The sequence below is a fragment of the Struthio camelus genome, chromosome 3, assembly GCF_040807025.1.
Source record: "Struthio camelus isolate bStrCam1 chromosome 3, bStrCam1.hap1, whole genome shotgun sequence".
Lineage (NCBI taxonomy): Eukaryota > Metazoa > Chordata > Aves > Struthioniformes > Struthionidae > Struthio > Struthio camelus.
In genome coordinates this window covers 58032430-58053406 of record NC_090944.1, presented here as the reverse complement: position 1 = coordinate 58053406, position 20977 = coordinate 58032430, and the positions used below count along the sequence as shown (strand labels likewise).

Below are 20977 nucleotides of genomic sequence, written 5' to 3'. Positions count from 1 at the left end.
AGTAAGCCTTCTTGAGAGAATCAGGCAAAGCTTGCTAGTTCAGATGCAATACTAGGGCAGACATAGCTATGCTGAATCTGATTATGGAGCAGGCTTGGTCAGTGATGGCTCTGGATTCTCTGAGCCTTTCCCTGTGCAGTGCATACACGTCTGGATGTGGGTACCATTAGTGTTGATAAGACCTGACATTTCAGTAGTGCTCATGGCAGTGATGAATATAGTCTCCAGTAGAGATAAAAGGTCTTAATCTGATGAAGATCTTCCTCCTGGAGTACAGTCAGCTGTTCAAAGAGCTTAATGTGCTTTAATTTATACTATATAACTTGGGTGTTAAGAGGTGTCTCTAATTTTCCTGAGAATTCCTCTCTGACCAGCCCTATTTCTTGGCATGCACTGAACTTGAACTGCAATGATTTAAAAATTTTACCAAAAACCCCTGTATTGCGGTATTTGAGGAGATCAGGAAGGCTCTACTAAGTAAAGTAACGCTTTCGAAGGGGGGAAAAGTTGTTCTGTTGGAAGAACCATATAAGCTTCCCATGATATTTGTAAGTTCTTCAATGGAATTACTCTAATTTTCTGGTGAAGAATCGTAGCCAAAGGACGATGTCTGAAGAGCTTTTCTGTGGAATCTGCAGAAAGGAAAAGTGCCCAGGGAGGTGCTAGGTCAGTCACACTAATTGACTCTTGCTTCCTCGCTTCTTGCCTAGCATTGCAGAGGTAAAACTGGCTAGAAAATGCATGGTCAAACAGAAAATTACATGTCTTTTTTTCCCTTGTTCCTTTGAATCTTTCCATTTTGTTGCCCCCTGAACATATAGTTAGTATTTGAATGTACTACTAGCTCAGACTGTTAGCCAGACCTTTGTGAGTTTAGTCTCGCGTTCTGGCTTTACCAGGTTCCTGTACTTGTATCCAAGTATTAGACGTTCTTAGTGGATGTGTGAACTTTGTTTAAGTTTGGAAGTTGAACATTACCCCATAACTTCCACCCTCCCCGCCAGGTAAAGCTGCCATTTGATTTGTTTTTTGAAGCCATAGGCTTGTGTAATAAAATTCAGAGCAAGTCCTATGAAGGAGGAGTGTACTACCTGTGCATTACACAGTATGTAATTATTAATTTCTTTGCCTCGTGTCTCTAATGTCTTCTAATATGAACAGTATCCCTCACAAAAGAGAATTTTGCAATTCTCCATTCTTGTAACTCTCTCAAAACACTTACAGTCATATGGACTTTGGGAAATACAGATGAAAATTTCAGATCTTTCATTTTGAACATCTGTCTACCACCAGATTCAGATGAAGGCAGGTATATGAATGACAACATTTAGAATGTAGGACTTATAACAAAGAAAAGCTAAAGCTGCAAGAGCTTTGTAACAGGTCCATGGAGCTTATAGAATATTAAGAGCTTTGCTTGAAAAACATTGTGGCAAATTCAGCTTTTATTTTTAGAAGATGTTGTAGTTGCATCCTACAATCTCCCTTATACAATCTATATCTCTTTGAGATAAGACTCCTCTCATCTTCAGAGGCTTCGAAATTACTGCCTGAACTTCCTCTGTGCTAAGGGAAAGAGGGCATTACCTTCAGAGGGTGATTAACTCCCTGATAGCCATAGTGGAGGCCATGGTTCCTAATCTACTGTGGAGCTTGCGTTTCCCTTGCGTATTTATCCATCTCTTACTGGTTTCTTGACAATCTCATACAAGCTTTTCTTGCTTGCCTAACTGAAGATCAGAATCTTCTTACTTATTTTGCCCTTCTTTGTTCTTTTAGGTATTTTCACTTTTACAATACAGGACTGCAGAATCAGCGAGTATTATATGTACAAGACTCCTTGGATGCTGATGCCAAAGTTTTTCTGGATCCAAATAAGCTTTCTGATGATGGCACTGTGGCTTTACGAGGTTGGTGAGAAAGAAGTTCCTACTGAACAAGCTTAGGTCTTCAGCAGAAGCTGAAAATGGCTTGCAGCTCTTCACCTCTAAAAGTATGGTTCGAGTGGTTTGTTTACATCAAAATAGTCACGATAACCGTAGGTCAATTTGTGAAGAACGCTTCTAAACCTACATTGTGTTCACAGTTAACTTGGTTCAGTTTCCTGAGATCTTTTTTCGCGTGGTTCACAGTTTTCACAACTGTGGATGGAACAGGATTCCACTGAAACATGGACTAATTTTGAGGCTGCTCACAGCTTGGAAAAAGGGTTTATGTATTGATATTGACTAGTTCACTTGAAATTCTGACATATATGAATCAGTTTGCATTTTTAATACAAGCCAGCAAGTTGAGGTAAGAGACCATGAAGAAACATAGCATAAACTTGTCAAAATGACTTGTGTTCACCAAGACTTTACTTCATGTTAGCTGTCCGTTTTCCCGCTCCTCGCTAGCTTACTGTGGAAGCGGGACTCTTGGACGTCAAAGTCCTTGATGTCTGTACAAGGCCAGACAGTAAAAGCTGGACAAAGGATAGGAATAGTGGCAACTTCCTTAAGTATGATCTGATTTAAAAGAATCAATGTGACGTTTTTAGAGGAAAGTCCTGCCTTACAGAGTGTATATGAAGGATTGGGTTCATATAATCTTGCTAAATTTCTGAAAAAGTTTAGAACAAAGTCTCTTTCCAAATGCGTTCAGAGAAACTTCTTCCATGGAACAAGAGGGAGAGTTGTCCTTGCATTGCTAAATATTTGATTCAAAGGCAGGGACAGGAATAACTGATCAGCTCTCAGGTGGGAATCACCAGTGGAGTTCTGTCTGAGTCGACGCTAGTACTTGCGCTGCTCAGTATGTTCATAAACGAAATAGAAGAGGGGCTGAGTAGTGAGGTGGCAGAGTTTGGTGGTGACACAAAGTTATTCCGGTAAAGGCTGAAGAGTGGTTGGGAAGAACTGCAAAAGTGAGTGGGCAATAAATCGACAGGTAAAAGTCAGTGCAAATAAATAACACACGGGAGACAAACAATCCTAACTTAATTCGTAGAGGAAAGGATTCTGAGCTGACCATTACCGCTTGGGAATGATTCTTAGGGTCACGATAGATGGTTCTATGAAAATGTCAGCTTGTTTCTCACTAGTGGCTAAAAAAGCGTATCCAGTGTCAGAAATGATTAGAAGGAAATAGAGAACAAAGCAGAAAACATCATGATGTTGGCAACCCAGGAGTTTTTACAGTAGCACTGAATACTGTATACAGTTCTGGACCCTTCAGCTTGGGGTATAGTTCAGAGAAGGGCAACAGGAACAATCAAAGGTATAGAGCGACAATCGGGAACGGCCAAGTGTACCAGGAACCATCCGTTTGGAAAAGAGCTTAGCAGGGGTATGATAGAGACTATAAAATCCTAAGTGATGTGAAGTAGCATGCAGAGAGTGAATAGAGGATGGATAGTCGTTGTCTTTTTAAGTACAAGAATGAGGGGATGTCAAATGAAGGCAGTGGGAATGAAGTCCACAACAAACAAAAGAACGTGATTTTTCATGCTGTAAGAACCTCTTAACGTCAGTGTGTAACCTCGGTGTACGTTGTTGATGCAAAAAGCTTAATTGGGTTTTAAAGGGAAGCTAGATATGGTCAAGGAGGAGAGAACCACTGAGGATTATTTGCCATCTGCTTCAGGGATGGGAAGCCTCAAAAGCTGGAAGGTTCTGAGGCTGTAAGAATACTTCAGGGAAATATTACATGTACTTGCACTGTTCTTACGCTTGTAGACAGCTCCGTATTGTTACTGTTGAGCACGGTTGGGTGGAATCGTGTTCTGAATCAGAATAGCCATTCTTATGTGGATGAATATGTTAAGGTTTCAAAGCTACAATTTCTATGAAATGCAAGGGGGTTTTTTGCCTTCCCCCCCCCACCCCCCAGTAGTTACTTTCAGGTCTATTCAGGCCTATGATAATTCAGTCTTTTCACTATGCACTATGCTTGAGCTGATTTGAAAGAGTGAATTTGATCCTTGTCAATTATGATGGAAGCTCTTCTGAATTTTTTTCAGAATCATGTTTTCCTTAAAGTGTGGATAGAACTAATCAAATCTGAGAGCTGAGAATACTGGCATTTAATTCTTTTGCTTAGTAGTGGATTTTTTTTTTTTTTTTTAGTTTGGTATTTATGGCTTTGCAGGATCTAGTTTTCAGTGACTCCTGTACTGGAGTGGGAGTTGCTTTATTTGAGAATGTATTCCCTTCATCTCAACTCATGTCTACTTCTTTGGTAATGTTACTTATTTTCTTAGAATCCTGCTTTGTGGTCCATACCTGTATGCATTTTCCCCCTCTACCTCTTCCTCGCAGACTCAGAAAAGTAGAAGAATTGTTACTCGAATCATAATACAGATATTAAGCATAAGCAGCGTTGCTGACAGTACTTCCTGAATATGCATGCCTAAACTTGGATGTGTGAGCTAGTTGAGAAATCTGCAGAGACTCTGGAAAAGTGCTGTGAATCCCAGATGATAGTAGATGCAGTTGCTTGCTCTGTCTTTTAGAAAACAAAACCTCTCCTATCAGTGTTCAATAACGTGGCTCTTTTAACTGCTTCCCTACTTTCACCTATCCTTTGGGATTTGGCTAGCATAGTATATACTGAAAAACTATGTGGCAAAATAGCAAACACTTTTTTGAAAATACTCCTTCTTTGTGTGGTTTCTTACTTCATCTTGTTTGGTTCTGATTTCCTAGGTTATGCATTCAGTGAAGACGGTGAATACTTTGCATATGGCCTGAGTTCCAGCGGTTCTGACTGGGTTACTATTAAGTTTATGAAAGTGGAAGGTCCTGAGGATCTTCCAGATGTATTGGAGAGAGTTAAATTCAGTTGCATGGCATGGACTCATGATGGAAAAGGCATGTTCTATAACTGCTATCCAAAACAAGATGGGAAGAGTGATGGTAAGTATGGCTTTGTGTAAGCAAAGTGCCTTTTTCAATACATTGATGTAATAAAATCCTAGGGCAGTTTGTCACAGAAAGATTCTTTAGTCAAATGACATTACATAGACTCAATTCTTTATGCTGCAGATAGGTTTCTGATGTTATCCCTATGTCTTCAAGAGGAAGCCTAAGTGTATGTTTGTGCTTTGTTTCTGTTATTGGGCCTTTGGAAGTAAGTAGCTATACTAGTTTATACAATTAGATACTAGTTTCTGTCCTGTATGACCAGAACATATATTTGATTAGTGTCACGTCCTACCCTGTCTTTTTCATAAAAGTTTGTTGATCCTATTCTTTTTTTCCGCAGTGATTTACCTAGATCTCACACAGGGTGTTGTTGACTGGAATTGGATGTTTTGTGACAATTGACTTGTATCTGTGCCCCTTACGAACTTGTGTAGGTGAACTGCCTTGGGAAGTTGCCCTGATGAAGAACAATCTGGGGCACAAAGGAGGGTTTTTGTTATACAACCAGATTATTCATCTGTGGTTCACTGCACAGCAATTCCAAATGTTTATGCTAGGAAAACTTAGGGAGTAGCACAGGAAGGAGAATAATTTACTGAGGAGCATTAATAGGGAAGCAATCTAGCAGCTCTCTAATAAGGCAGCACTGCTGAGAAGTTTCTTTTGTGGAGCTCTGCTCTTTGTTAAGCCTTGGAGTCAGCCTGGGCTTTGGCCCTATATTTTACTCTTGCAGACTGTGGTTTCGCAAAACTTGCGAGCTAGACACTCGTTTGTGTTATTTACCTTTAAACGTGCTTGTGATTCAGAAGCTGAAGTGTTGCATTGGAAAGTGTTGCAAGAACAAAATTTTAAAAATCAAGAAGTCCTTCATGCAGCATTCTAAAATGCCTCTTTTTGATTTTACCAGATGGAAGTACGAAGGTGTGTACGAATGTTAATTAGCAATAAGTTTCCCCTTAATTGCCTCATATGAGATGGAAACAGAAACATCATTAAAGGGTGTGGGTTTTTGTTCGCTTGTTTAATATTTCTGACAAGCGAAGCCTAAAATGGCAAATCCTCACGTGTGACGAATGTCTTGCCTGCAATAAAGGGAAAGGCTGACTGTTTGGACTGTTTTGCCATGTGGTTTGGAGTTTTGTTTTATTTTGGAGGGCTTTGCTCAGTTCTCCGTGTAGAAGTCAGAATGGTTGTAGACTCAAACTCTTCATAACTCTGCCTGCTGAATGACTCCCCTTGTATGTGAAGGGATACAGAAATTTCTAAGGGTTTATTTTGGATGTTGTTGGATTTTTTTGGAAAACTAATTGATGTAAACATCTGCATTTCCCTAGGCACTGAGACCTCGACTAATCTCCATCAAAAGCTGCATTATCATGTACTGGGAACTGACCAATCAGAAGATATCTTATGTGCTGAATTTCCTGATGAACCAAAATGGATGGGTGGAGCTGAGGTATGGTACCTCTCCTGAAGCTTGTCATCAGTATATTCAGTTTTTCAGATTCTGTCTAACAGCTGGTAGTAGGTATGAGGTGGAAAATATTTTGGTTAAAAGAATACTTTTTATTAGGGTTGGAGTTGACCATTGAACTAAGATTCATCAACTAAAATTTGCTAAAAATAAGACTACAAGTCTATTGTGGAAAGTTCCAGGGAACCCTAATGATAGGTAACCGTGCTCTGTTCTGACTTCCATGAATTGCTCAAAAGACCCTGAGGTTTGTAATTAATGTATGTTTTACCCTTCATATTAGATTTAACAGCATTTCATTAAGTAACTGCACTGTTTTAAGTGCTGTTGGAATTTAGTGATCTTTCTATTAATAAGGGATTGAATGGTTTTCCAAAGGATGATAATATCCTGTTGGTCATTTTTTGTACTCTCTTGGCTACCATGTACTCTCTTGGCTACCATGTTTAATCAGTACACTTTTGCTTCTATACAGGGTCTCTTTTGGCCTGACACTTGTAATGAATGTGGAATATTTTTGCCTTAAGTAGGGTATTCGGTTCCAATAACTACTTTGCTCTGAGAGTATGTCTTTTTAAAAATGTGATCATCAACCCAGCCTTGTTTCTCAACACATCAACCCATGAAAATATTGAGGATTAGTTTTGTTTTATGTGGGCTACCAGAAAACAAAGGTTCAATTGAAGAATATGAGCAGTCAAATTAAAAATCAGACAGTGAACGAGAATGAGACTCCTAAGCAAAGAGACTGCACTGAACTGTCTTTTTATCTGTAGGTTCTGTGAATAAATCTGGTTAGTATAAAGAATCTTTTTACATTATCTCATCTGTTTATTAAAGACACCTTTCCTTCCCAGCTGAATCACAGAATCGTTTAGGTTGGAAGGGACCTCTGGAGATCATCTAGTCCAACCTCCCTGCTCAAGCAGGGACCTCTAGAGCATATCTACAATATCTACATATTGTACACATCTACATACATACCTACAATAATACAGTATCTACACAATATCAGTGTAAACTTGCAAATGGGACTCTGGGTTTTTTGTTTGTTTGTTTGTTTTTTTAACTATTTAAAATGTAATCAGTCTGAGTTATATGGGTAATGAAATGATATTTGTAACCCATTATCCTTATTTTTCCCCAGTTCCATAAATAAATGGGCTTCTTTCTGTTGATAACAGATGTGTTGTGATGATGTATCCACTGATTCACACAAGCAATGCATATTATTATTATTGTTTTGTGGTGTCGTGAGCTAAACTAACGCATGCTGTTGTGAAGGCAAATCCATTTTCATTGTGGGGAGGGGTATTGTGATCTAATTCACTACCCTAAAAAGCTGTATATTCTAATGAAGGTTTGCAGTCTCAGATGGTATGAAATCACCTGGAAAGTGATCTCATCTCCTTATAAAAGATGTAGAGGTGTTCTTGACTTATCGGCTAGGGTCTTGTTTAGCAAACAAGATGGTAGATGCTAACATCCTTCTCTTATCCAAGTTGAAGAAACAGGGCTGGAGCATTTCAAGATCAGCAATGCAGAACTGAGTGTGAGGACCATGGGAAAGTTTTCATAGTGTAGCGCGTGTAGTGAGTAGCAAAGAGTTAGCCTAGCCAGGGCACAGAAGAGCAGCCATCTTGCATCTCCTGACTGTTGTTGAACAAAAGTCTTGAGACGAGCTTAAACAAAAAGAGAAGTGACTTTTATTTCTGATACAAAGTATGTCGGGTAATTTTTAAGTTTTTAATGAGAATATATAACCCTTATATTAAATGATCAAAAAATCCTTGGAGTGGGAAGAGAGTGATTGATAGTAATAACTCCTGCTGCAGAACAGGAAAATAATATAATGCAGGGCAGCTACCAGCTCCAAAGTCACCTGGATTGAAACACTCCATGAATAGAAAACACTTTCTTGGGGTGGTAGTGAGTAAAGAAACACCTCTCTACTGTGGATTATTGTTGAATAACGTTAATTACTTAGCTTCTTATGACTGTTTTCTTGACCTCTAGGAGGCATAATCTTCCAGAGGGATATTGGTATGTAAGAAGAAATGTTTCTTTAATTTAAAAATGGATTGATAAGGCAGAGATACACTTTGGTAAACAATCGTGAGCTTATCTAAGTGAAAGTATTTTGAAACAGCTGATACTCTGGGATTGTCCAGTGAGCTCCAGGTGTAAAAAGTGGCTTCGTGAATCCTGATGTTAATGAAAGATGGATTTTAATGGGCAGGAAAAAACAAGTATTCTGCAATTTAAAAAAAAAAAAAAAAACAAGGGCACTGCAATTGCAAAATGTGGTTTCACCCTTGTGGAATGGGTCAAAAGTCTTCTCTTCAGGCCATTCAAACAAGTTTTCTGGTCAATTTTTAAAGCAGAGTTGAGAGAGTGGAAAACCACAGAATAATAGGAAAAATTGAAATGATCTAATAAAAAATCAAAAGACATGACTTATGGCTTTGCTCTAAATATTCTTCTTTTGTGCTAATATGCTGCCGCTGGTTTTAAAATAAAGCTTTGCACAGCTCAACGTTTTACAAAAGTCTGCTCGCTTGTATTCCTGTTACATTAATAAGCAAACATTTTTATTACATAGAGCCCTGCCAGGCCAAACTGGCAGAAAAAGTTGGGTTCCCATGTGTTTTATACAAGCTCTGCTGAAGACAATTGGTTGCATGGGTAGTCTAATATCAAACCTTTGCAGTAAGGATAGAGCTTCCACACTCAGATTTAAGGCAGAAATTGCAGGTCTGACAACTGTGGGATAAAGGAGAGGTATGTCTTACTTGCGGGTGAAAAGCATCCTAAAAGGAGATCCTTAAGAGACAGTGAAAGTAATAAGGCTGTTATACTTCAAAAAATAAATAGTCTCTGATGCGGTGTAGGGAGTTGGTGTGGTGTGTTTTTTCAGTGGAGAGAAGAAACTGGATCACTGATGAGGAGAAAATAGGGTAGAGTAAAACTTTGTTAGTTTAATACGTTTACAAGACAGCACACAAGATTGTTTTGTTTTTTTGCCTCATTACTCATTCTGCACCAGCGCTAATATGCTTGATTTAAACAGAATCTATGATGCTGAAAACGGTCTTGGCATAGAAATAACGGATGTATTTCCAACTCCTCACTTGAATGCATTGATTGTGAGGGGAAAAAAATCAGTTTATTTCCGGTCAGACTTTATAACTAACTCATTTTAGAAGAAGAAGCCATCAAATCTCTTCATTAATCTAGAAAATATATATATATTTTTGGCACAGGTTTTAGGATGGGGGGGTTGTTGGGAAGAAGCAAGGATGGAGCCTATTTGAATAACAGCCCAGTAGAGGGCAGTCTGGTATGAAGATTCTTAAAACCTTTGCAATGTCGTAGCTACTCTCTGAAAGAGAAGCACTTTTGGCTTCCAGCCTCTTTGTTTCTGTGGCATGTTCTTGCTTCCTCTCTAGACTCGTATAGCATATATCTCTTTCACAGTCAGGCAGTTACTCTGAAAGTTAATAACTTTATGTAAGAGCCTTTCACAGTTGGTAGTGTTAAAAGTCTGTATTGGCAGGAAAGAAAATAGAAATGAAAGAAGAGAGGAAAAAGGAAATAAAACTCCTTCCGGTCTAATTCCACCAGTGCTCAAACAGTACATCATTTTATGTTGTTGTCTAACATGCACTGTGTACAATCCCTGCATTGATAGGAAAAGTGACTGTTAAGGTTTACAGCTGTCAATTGACATCAATGGTTGGCAAGCGGGGAGGTGATCTTGCAAATTAAATTCAGACTACAGAGGAGTAAGCTTTGCCTGATGTGTGCTGGCTGTAGTGTGTCTTCATTGCTGGAACGTGGAAGTACAGAATCCACAGGGGAAGAATAAGCAGGATGCAGGCAGAGGACTAAAAACGTTTTTAGTTTGCTCAAGTGAGACTCACTACTGAACAAAACAGGACTGTGGGGTGTTTTTTGTTTGTTTTCGTAAAATCATATGCTGTCTTTGTCAAGGCTGAATTTGGAATAGAACTGTGGGTATTTTCTTTTAGCCCTTGCAGTGGATCTGGAGAGTTTTACCACCACCCAGGCAATCTTTCTGGCTGCAAGCTGGGCTATGGTAGAAAGTAATCTCTTACATAGCAAAATTCCTGTTGCCGTGGGGCTTAGACAACTTGCAGCACGCTGAAAAGCAAGCTGAAAGCCCCAGCAGAAATCTTGTGTGAAGTGTGTAGGCTGTTACCTCGTAAGACTACTAGTTTTGCTCAGTGCTAGATTTATGAAAGGGGATGCCTGTAAACATGCATATGGCTATGTTCTTATTCCGAATGAGGCTGTTCAGTGTTTTGTTGCAATTGGAACAGTTGTAATCATGATGATCTAGGGTCAAAATACCAGTTCTCTGATTTTGGTAGATCTCCTTCACCTGCAGGCTTAGTAGAGGCGCCGATGGATATGGATAGGAATGCTCTTTATACCAGTACACTCTTCCTCATTTATTGTATCTGACATCCAAGAATGAAAACACACCTGAAATCAGGGAATGGAATTAACGCCCAAAGAATTTGTCTGTCTTGGGGGTGGATGGAGAGAGCATGCCAGCATCTTGTTTACATATAAACAGGCCATATACTGCATACTGTATGTCAGTCCTGCTCTTCAAAAGGTAGTAAGTAGTTTCTCTTGGGCCTGATCCTGAAATCCTGCGTGCCTGTGATCACCTGTAATTAGGTCTTCTGAAATCAAGCTGGTTGAATCTGTTTGATGCAAATAGAAGACAAAATAATCATTTTTGGCCTTACAGTCCAGCTTTGGCGGACTGGATTGCACAGATAGTCCAAGAGGTTGCTTAGTGAGAGGGAGTTCTTGCACTAATTCTGGTCTTCTCAAAAGACTCCTAGAACATAAAATGCGATAGTTGCGCTCTGTGACTTTCCGTGACTTTGTGCACCAGTCAAAAGATAATTTCAGAGCATAGTATTATGTATTTTTCATTTTAAAAAAAAAAAAAAAAAAAAAACCTCATGTTACCTACCTGTTCCTTCCTCTAGGAAGGGAAGAAGCTTTGATTTTTAGTAGTAACAAGTTTAGTAGGAGTGATAAAAAATAATAAAAGTGGAATTTGAAAGGCTGGGAGATAGCAGCGGGGGTTCTCGGCTTCTGTCATCGTACAAACAGAACTTTGTGGCACAGGAGCACACATCTATGACGTTAGAGCACTTGAGGCTGTTTAGACAGCGTAATTGTTCTCATCGTTTACTGACCAAATGCTCTGGCAAATTCTGCAGGACTTTTTAAATTTTTCCCTCTGTAGAAGGCTTACATTTTGTTCAGGATTTTATTTTACTTGTTTGACAGGAAGCTTAAAATATTGATAAATAATCTAATGTAGGTAATTCCTTTATTAATCCAAAATATCCTCTGGCATGTAGATTCTTCTGGATCAAATTGTGTTCAGATTCAGTGCTATTATACAAAAATCATTGTGCGGCATGCATGTAAAATTCAGGAAGTAGCAGCTATCATCAGTCCATTTTACAGTGGTGGCTGGGTACAATAGCGTATTTATTGCCACCCATCTTGCTTTCTCAGGAGGGCCTGATGTTCCCTTGACTACGTTCTGAGTGCTCAGAGTCCAGTTCCGAATACGACCATTTGGTTCTCTGTGAAAGCATTTATTTGTTTGCTCTGTTTCATTATAAATGCATCAGATGGCAGTGACAATTACCTTATTTAATATGCAGAGGACACTAGTCTACGAGGAGCAGTAGTTGTACAATAACCACAGATGATGATCGTGGTGTGGATTATAATAGTGTTAATGCCTGGAGTTACAGGAGAAGACAGTTTATCTAATTCCGGTCATGGCAAGTTCTCTAACAACTGAATCTTACTTATTTAATATTTTAGTAGCTTGTTATTCAGAAACAAATTACACAGTGATTAGTTTTTCCACCTCAGTAGTAGAATGGGCAGAGGTGGTAGAACTTCAGTTGCTTAGCTTAAATAGGAGTAAAATGTATCATTGTCTTGAGATAATATTATGCGTTCAAAGGACTGTATTTGTGAACTAAAAATAAGGAGCTCTCTGCTATCCTAAATCTTGCAGTGGTGACTACCCAGGTGGTATTCAAAGAACTGGTGTTAATATTCACTGGGGGTGCTGTCACACCCCTTTACTTAGAAGTAAAGCACTTTAATGTCTCTCATGGATGCTTTAGTTGATGAATAACGTGTAAAGCCAGGAAGTTTGAAAACCCTATAGTCTTCTCCTGTTCATTCTTTTCTTAATTACATATGAAATCCTGGTCTGAAACGTGTTGGTAGTAGACAAAATATTTAACTTTTTGGGGGGTAGATTTCACAGATTGTTAATGCTGTTGTAAATGCAGAAAATGCAACTTATTTGGGCTCCTTTTATGACTTGCATAATGACTTAACAGTATTTTGTAAAAGAAAAAAACATGACTAGTCAGAAAATTCATTTTTCTTGTGTGCACTGTTTAGACTTTTTCTTCTTTTGATATCTATTAATTTATCCAAATCACAGGTAGATCTTAACATCGCTTACCATTTTTTCTAAGCAGAGATTACTTTTCATGGCAAGGGAGAGAACAGGTAAAATTGAAGCAAAACTGCTAGTAAAAAGTAAAAAATCAACCACTAAAAAGTAAAATCTTTCTTTGCAAAGAAAGTTTACTAAAAAGGATTTGATCCTTGAAAGACTGAACAGAATAGTAATTGTGAGCAGTACTATCATACTGATACTTCTTTCTATGGTCTACACGTGGTAACAGTGACTACTACAGAAATAACAGATCTAATCCTTTCAAATTGCCACTTGGCTGAGCAACAGTAACAAAACTACATGTTTTATGCCATATTAACTCTTTGAAATATTCCTGAGTTTCATTCACAGTTCCCTGTGATGGTGCCTGCTTTATCAGTGTTGAGTTACAGATTGCTACTGTGTTCTGCCAATATAATCATTACTTTGCTGAAGGCTTTGAAAAGCATTTAAGGTATTTGGAGCTCAGCTCCAGTTGAAAGGCTACAGGATTTCTTCTGTCCTGTTTTGACTGGACCTATTTGTGATTTTGAGAAGTTTATCTGCTGTAGAACTGCCTTACTTTTTAACAGTGTGTGCTGTTTGAAATGATAGAAATTATTTTAGTGAGAGAAATTTGCACTGACTTAACACTCCAGATCTCTCGCAGAAACTCTTGAGATGTTTCCCTTTGAGCCTGGATTTGGGAAACCGGGAGAATTTACTTCTGATCCTCGCTGTCAGTTCTTATACTACAGCTGTCTCACTCATGTTGAGCCGTGAAAGCATTCTAAGATTTGCGTGCGATGCTGGTATGAAATTTCCAGTTGTAACTTTGGTGGGCCAAGGGAGAGGATTGCAGCTGACCTCATGAAGAACATGTAGCTGTCTAAGTATAACCCAAATGATAGTGAGGAAACAGTATTTCTTTTCATTTTGAAACCTTGACTCTTGTCTATTTACAATAAAGAAAAGTCATTAGCATTCAGACCGTGATTACACGTTTGTCAGCAGCCCCATCTAAGCTGCCTTAAGCAATCTCTGTCCATGTTATTCTTGTTTCCAGCTGCGTGCCGCAGTGTGTCTGTCAGCTCGCACATTTGTGCAGTGGCACACTGAACTGAGAATTGAGCTGATGTTTGTAGTGGCATGGGTAGGGAAAGGAACCTAGGTGGGTACAGGTAACCATAGCACAAGAGCTAGAGGTGGAGACTGCATAAGCTGGTATAGCTGCCAAAATTGGCTCGTCAAACTAGCTTTACATTGTGGATGTCTAAATCTGTGATACAATATTAAACATTTTCGCATGCTGCAGTCAACTGTCGTGTCCTGTTTCTGTCAAATTCCTTTGGGTTGTAGAACTCACTGATGTAAGAACAGCAATAGTGATAGAGAGAGACCTAATTGGCATCCCACCAGCAATATGCTTTGGGAATTCCTGCTTCAAATTAAACGTAAACTGCTATCAACTCTTCACTAGTCCAGCTGGGAATGTGAAAGGAAAAACTCATTAGATATGCTCAAATTTGCTGTCATCAAGGGTTCTGAAGTGCCTTTTCAACAACAGAAATTTGCAAATAAGTTTTGTTTCTTGGGTAAAGTGAACAGTCTTCTGTTAACCATTAATTCACAACATCAGAAAACAGATTTGTGTGGGTTCTGACCATGACGGAAAGGCTTTTATGCATCATACTGTTGAGTTTAACTGGAATTTATATTGGAACACAGCACTCACTGGTAATATGTTTTATGAGTTGATGAGGAGAAGAAAAGAACATATCGGGCAAGCTGCTGTGTATCTACTAAGAGAAGGAAACTTAGTGCTTTTGGAAGTATTAACAGTCGTTTAAGCAGCATATAGCAGAAACTAGTTTAATTAAAACTGAAACCTAACAAAACTGAAGAAGCTTCTCTCAAAAATGATTGTCTAATTTTGATTTCTGTTTCTGGGTATAATCCATCTTGGAAGGAGTAGGTGAGATGTCTCAGTTTTGCAACCTGCCCTGTTAAAATTATCTCAGCTATTTCCTTAAAGTTGTTCTTGGTTCCCTAGGAATCTTAGGTGTTTTTTTCTGAGTGACTGTGTAAACTTTCAGATAGGTGGACTCTTTTTTAGTGGTGTAATTAGTTGCTGATAAAGTGCTTTGTAAGAAGACAACTTGGAAACACTCATTTATTTAATTTTTTTAGTTAACTTTCATATACTGAGATTTGGCACTGTCTTCTAAGTTCCCTTCTGAAATTTATTTTGCATAGCTAATACTATGAGTGTTTTGCACAACTGATGTTATGAATATTAACCAAAGTAAATCTAACAAGTAATTAAAATCCCTGAGTAAGATTGATTTTTTTTTTTCTTTTCTTTTTTGAGGATGTGTTTCAATGTGAAATGGAAAGCTTCTGGATTAGGATTCCTATTTAATGACTATAGGTTTAAATTTCTGTTAGAGACTGTCATAGGAAAGTGTGGACAGAAAATAGCCTCCTGCATCCGTTCTTAATAAAACATCTCACTGTGGTAATTTTGGAATATGCTCAGAAGAGCTGTGCCAGGAGAGGGAAACTTTAAATTGCTGACTTCTTGTTACTTCCTACCTTCCCTTCATAGACTTGCACTTTCAAAGGCTTTGCCAGGAAATGGGGTGTGTTTGAGAAGCCTGAGTAGAAAGAAGGATTCCCTGGTGATTATATGTGCACAGCAGAGAGCATTTTGGAAATAATTTTACCATATGTGTACATATTCATACAGAGGCAGAAAAAACTTAATCTGGAAATCTGATACAGATGTAGCTCATGTTCATTTTAACAGCAACCTTTAGATTTTTCTGTGTATGATCCTATAAAAAATGGCAAAAATGAAAACACTATGAGCTTCATTTAATGTGGCATGGTAAGCAAATGAGGGGGAATGAAGCAAATCACCAGCTCAGATGGCTTCTAAGGCATTTTGTACTGTTTTGTGAAAGAAAATGCCTAGTAAACCAGTTCCATCACTTGCAAACTTGAGAGAAAGTTTGCTGTGAAAGAAGTGGCTGTCGTTCAGTGAGTGACACTCTGAGAGACTAAGCTGCCAGCCTTTTCCCAGCTCTATAAGAGATGGGCTCATAGCAGATGCCCGTGGAAATTCTTGGGAATGAGACATCGAAAATCTAATGCTGAGCTCTAGCATCTGGTAAATCCTTCTGGTCTATGTGGTACTGGGAATAACTGAATCTGTGAGCCCAGAGATAGAGGTTAGCGTCCTGCTTTTCCTTTTGAAAAATAGATTGGCAAAGCACCTATGCAAGTCAAGCATGTGTGGCATGTGCGAAATGCCATTTTGATGGGTTTCACCATCCTGCCATTAAGAGCATCTAAATTTTGGTTGGCCTTTTCTAACCATGGTGAATCCTAGTTACATCCTTAGAACCATCCACCGTTTGATTCCTGATCACTCGTATTTTGAAGGTGAATGATAAAATCCTTGAACTGTGCTAGTCTAGTGATGTGAACAATTCTCGGGTGATACACTGACACAGGAGCTGACAATTAGCTCTGTAAGCAGGGACAGTGTTAGGGATCTAAGGGCAATCAGGTATCTTGGAAGGTTGAGCTGAATGAAGCTGTCTTTTCTGTGAGAGGCACTGAAGGCCTGTTTTAAGAAGTCAGTGACCAACACTTTTTGTAGTTTTATTCAGCTGGCAGGTTGTGCACTAAAAATACAGAGATTACAGCAAGATAGATGCATCTCCCACATAGCTTTAGCAGTTTTGGCAGCATGATTTTTCCTCTGCTGAAAGGGCATGTGCAGTTCTAGTGCATCTCTTAAAACATGTAATCAATATTTATATCCCAAATTACTGATTTTTTTCAATGAGATCTGTGTGGCTGATCCTTCCCATGCCACTGCTGGGCCCCATTTATTTCGATCAGATTCTGTGGGGGGCTAAATTTATTTTTTGCATGGAATTGATATCTTGATAAAGGAGTTTGGAAGCTCAAGTTCAAAAGTTTTGCTTTATCCTCACAAGAAATTCAGAAGTTTTTGGACAGAAAACCCAGGTAGCACCCTTGAGTCTTTAAAAAGATAAGCTAAGTTTAAAACAAAAAAAAAAACCCTCATAAAATTTAGCATTCAGTTTGAACATTGACATCATAGTCAACGATTAGAAAGAAACTGGATACCTACATCGGCAAATATGGCTACCTCATCTTTTTTTGGAACGTCATTAAATTTAATTTGAGCTACATAAAGCTTTTAATTGGTTTAAGAGTGTTCTCTTTGATTACTGTAGTTCAGTAGTAGTCTGGCAATTCAGTTGATGACAAGATTAAGCAGTGCTTTACATTTGACGTAATGAATTTACATAAAGTTCTTCATATGAACACATTGATTGTGGAGAGATGAGAGATACTTTTAAATATTTTTTTTTCCTGCCAGCAGGTTTTAGTCTGACTATTTATAGCGAGTCTGTTCTGCGTTACGAAAATGTCAAGTCAGCGCTCTAAACTAGTTGTAAACGCACATGTTTATGTGAAAGGCAGAAGCACTGACGGTTTCATTTGCTAGTTAGCTGCACCACAGCAGAGGACTGTCTGAGAAGTGCTATGGAGTTGCAGGACAAGCCGAGGCCGTCTGTGGTATCGCAAATCTGGCGCGTTCTTCCCCCGTTCCTTTCAGCAGGACGTAGGAATCACTGTATTTCAGTACTTCACATTTCATTCTGTAGCTCTGACTGGATAGAAAAGTTTATTTTAAGTTTAAGAAATATTTATGATTGTGCTGCATGACTTTTAGTGCTGGTTTAACTGTAATGCCAAGTGCCCTTTTGGTTTTGTAGCCTTCCAGCTAAATATTAATGAGAAGTATAGCAAAGAATTCCTCTCTCCTCTCAAATCTTGGTCCTATCTGAGTAACCACCTGGATGTTGTCTTTGACTCTTTAGGTTTCATTTCAGTATGATATTTTAAAACAAACGAGCAAAAAAACCTTTTAACAGAAATGTTGTTTATTTGCTTCTAAAATCCTACGAATTTTTTTTGACACTGACTCATTTAGGCGCCGCCGCCTTAGTTGGGATGTTTTTTGTCTTAGTAATTGTAAACTTTTTACCTTTGTCAGTTAAAGGAGGGAGAAACATAGAGCTGTTTGATTTTTGATCTCTGGAAATGCCAGCAGACTATACTTACGTTATTTAGTGATGTAAGTGGTCGCTATTTTTGGTGAGTTCTGCTATTCCATATGCATCGGTTTATTCAACTAACTGTAGCATCAATTAATTTTTTACAGGGGTACAGGGACTAACTTTTCAACTTGGAATTTTTTTCAAAGAACGGGTTATCTTAATTTTCTGTATTTTTATACAGGTATCGGATGATGGTCGATATGTCTTGCTGTCCATCCGAGAAGGGTGTGATCCAGTGAACAGGCTGTGGTACTGTGACCTACAAACAGAGTCTCAGGGTATATCAGGTACATGTTTTCTTGCTTTGTAACTTTATCTCATTTTAAGACAACATAAGATTTGAATTATTTTTGTACACATATATATATGTATGTATACAATATAGATGCATGAACTATATTTATAAAATATATACTATATGTAATATCTGTATATTGCTTAACCTCTTTTGTTCAAAGCAGAGAGTATGTGAAAATGCACGCTCCTAACTTTTGGATTCCTTTGTTATATATCAGGGGATGGAAAAATCCATTCTTAGTTCTTCAGTGTGCTTTAAAAATCGCAAGGAAAAAATGAGATAACGTAAGCATCCTTCACCAATATATGTTTCATTTTGTTTTCTAGACCATTTGGTACTCTCCATGTTAATTTTTTTTTTTTTCACATTTCAGAAAAACGCAATGTCTCTTCTTTGAAGTAATGGTCTCCCTTTTTAAAAAGGTCCCTGATTTGTATATAACTTTTATTTCCTGGTATTATATAGAGAACAACCAACAAAAATCCTTAAATAATAAAACTTTACTCTGTAGCATCATTTTTCTTAAAGTAGAGTTATCTACTCATGTTTGAAACACATGTTTACTTGCTTCATTGCATTGTAGTTGGATTAGCTTTTGACTTTTTTGTATTTGGTATTCTGGCCTCAGTAAGGTCGGCAGAAAGCACGGTGTTTTGCTGCTTGTGGTTATTGTTGATGGCTGGTAGAGTTAGTTGTTTCATTGGTCAGTGTTTTTACATTTGTAGAGTATTGGATTATGGAAGTTTCTTCCACGTTGATGGCTGGGAGAGTTAGTTGTTTTATTGATCAATGTTTTCAAATTTCTAGAATATTGGCAGTTTCTTCCTCATTATGCGCTCTGCAGAACACAGCAACTCTGTTCTCCTGGATTCATATTGTTGCTTCTGTGTGGGTGTTTTTGGGTTTTTTTGTTCTTTTTTTGAAAGTTTGGGAACAGAATAAATACCGTAGTAGCTCCTCATTAAATATTGGATCTCAAGAAACTTGGGTTTTTTTGCCCATAAACAGAATATTTAAAGCTTATGAGGGTGATCAGAACTGATAGCAACTCTGGAATATGGGATGTATATTTTGTTTCTCCCTGTCAGTGCTGTTACTGTACCACGTGGCCGTGTGGACTTGCCTTAATTAGTTGGTCAGCCAATCTTAGTACACTAGTTTGAAATACGATGAGTTAAATGGTAGTGATGATAGTTTCCAAGTAAATGGTTTAGTTACTGCTTTTAAACTTCTTTCCAGGGAGTTTATTCATTTTATTGGGAGGCATATCGCTTTCCTCTTTTACAAATATTGTTTCCTAATTACTTTAGACCTATCTTGGACAACTGAGTACCTGTTTATGTCCTCTTGAATGTAGAATATGGCAGGCCTAGTAAAAATTATTAGGATGCTTTCCATGCAACTTTACTAAAAATATAAAGCGGTGTAGATAAAACTGTTTAGTGCAGTGATGAGACTGCAGTGAAGCGTTTTCCTAAATAATAAATTATATTGTCATTCAAGATGACGTTTTCCAGCTAGAGATAGAATGCATGAAAAGTATAGCTCTCTCCTCCCATGTTCACCTCCCATTTTTAGATACGCTGGACAGCCTTGACGAGAATACTAGCATGGAGCCTTGAAAGACCATAGATGAGATAATGAAGCTTCTATTTTGTACTGGCTGGTCTAAGGTAAACCTACAGTTTAAGCTTCTCTGGGCTTTTCTAAGCAGATGGCCTGAATTTGAACTTGTATTTTTCTTTACATTGACTTCCTTATGTTCCTACATCGTTCTAGTAAATAATTAGATAACTTTAAAAATCCTTACCTGAGACTTTGCAAAACCCTGGGAAGTACCACATTAGAGTTCTTTGTTGCTGGCGACTTCCATTATAATAATATTAACTTGGAGATGTTGTTTCTTTTTATGGATTAATATTGCAGTACTTTACATAAATTAGTAGTGGCATTTTCCAACTTTGGGATACTGGTTTAAAGTCTTCTTTTCTGAACCAGAATCTTTGAATTTCCTTCCCATTTATTTGCTGTTAGGCTGGGTGGGAGTTTTCTTTGCCCTCCGAACTCTTCCTTTTGTTTATAGAAAAGCACATGTTAGTGTAATGTTTGTTTGCACACATTCTCTATTTTATAAAGTTATGAACTCTCCATATCTATCTCACAAAGTTGTCAAATGCATTTTCAGTGTGAAGACTTTCCTTTACCCATGTCTTTCAATCTGCAGGTTAGTAAGCACAGACCTAACAGTAAATAAACATCTGGGATGTTTACTAGAGATGGTCCTCCATTCCAGTGTAAACATCTTGAACCACTGGTGCCTCAGCTTTTGATGGTCCAGAGCCGTAAAATTGAGCAAGCAATAATATGCACAAGCTTCATTCTTGGCTCTATCAGTCTCGACCACAAGAGAGGCAATTGCAATTCAAGTCTGGGACAGCAAGTGTAGAAGAGCTTACCTTTGAAGTTAGGAGAAAGAAATGCCAAATTACATTATGTAAACCGTTTTAGACAACCAACTCAGCAGGTCTAGATTATGACTGAAACAGAGTTTAATGTCTGTTTCTTGAATTAAGATCTGCATTTAATTGCCAATTTGTACAGACCGCTCAA

At 38.2% G+C, this 20977-nt stretch overlaps 1 protein-coding gene across 1 annotated transcript in view; it reads left to right on the top strand.

Annotated features, from left to right (window-relative positions):
* Nucleotides 1-20977, top strand: part of PREP (prolyl endopeptidase) — a 115077-nt gene that overhangs the window by 10808 nt on the left and 83292 nt on the right. The window contains exons 4-7 of the mRNA XM_068937916.1: nt 1780-1910; nt 4686-4895; nt 6239-6360; nt 18251-18356. Coding sequence (XP_068794017.1) covers nt 1780-1910; nt 4686-4895; nt 6239-6360; nt 18251-18356 — 569 coding nt within the window. The remainder of the gene's footprint in view (nt 1-1779; nt 1911-4685; nt 4896-6238; nt 6361-18250; nt 18357-20977) is intronic.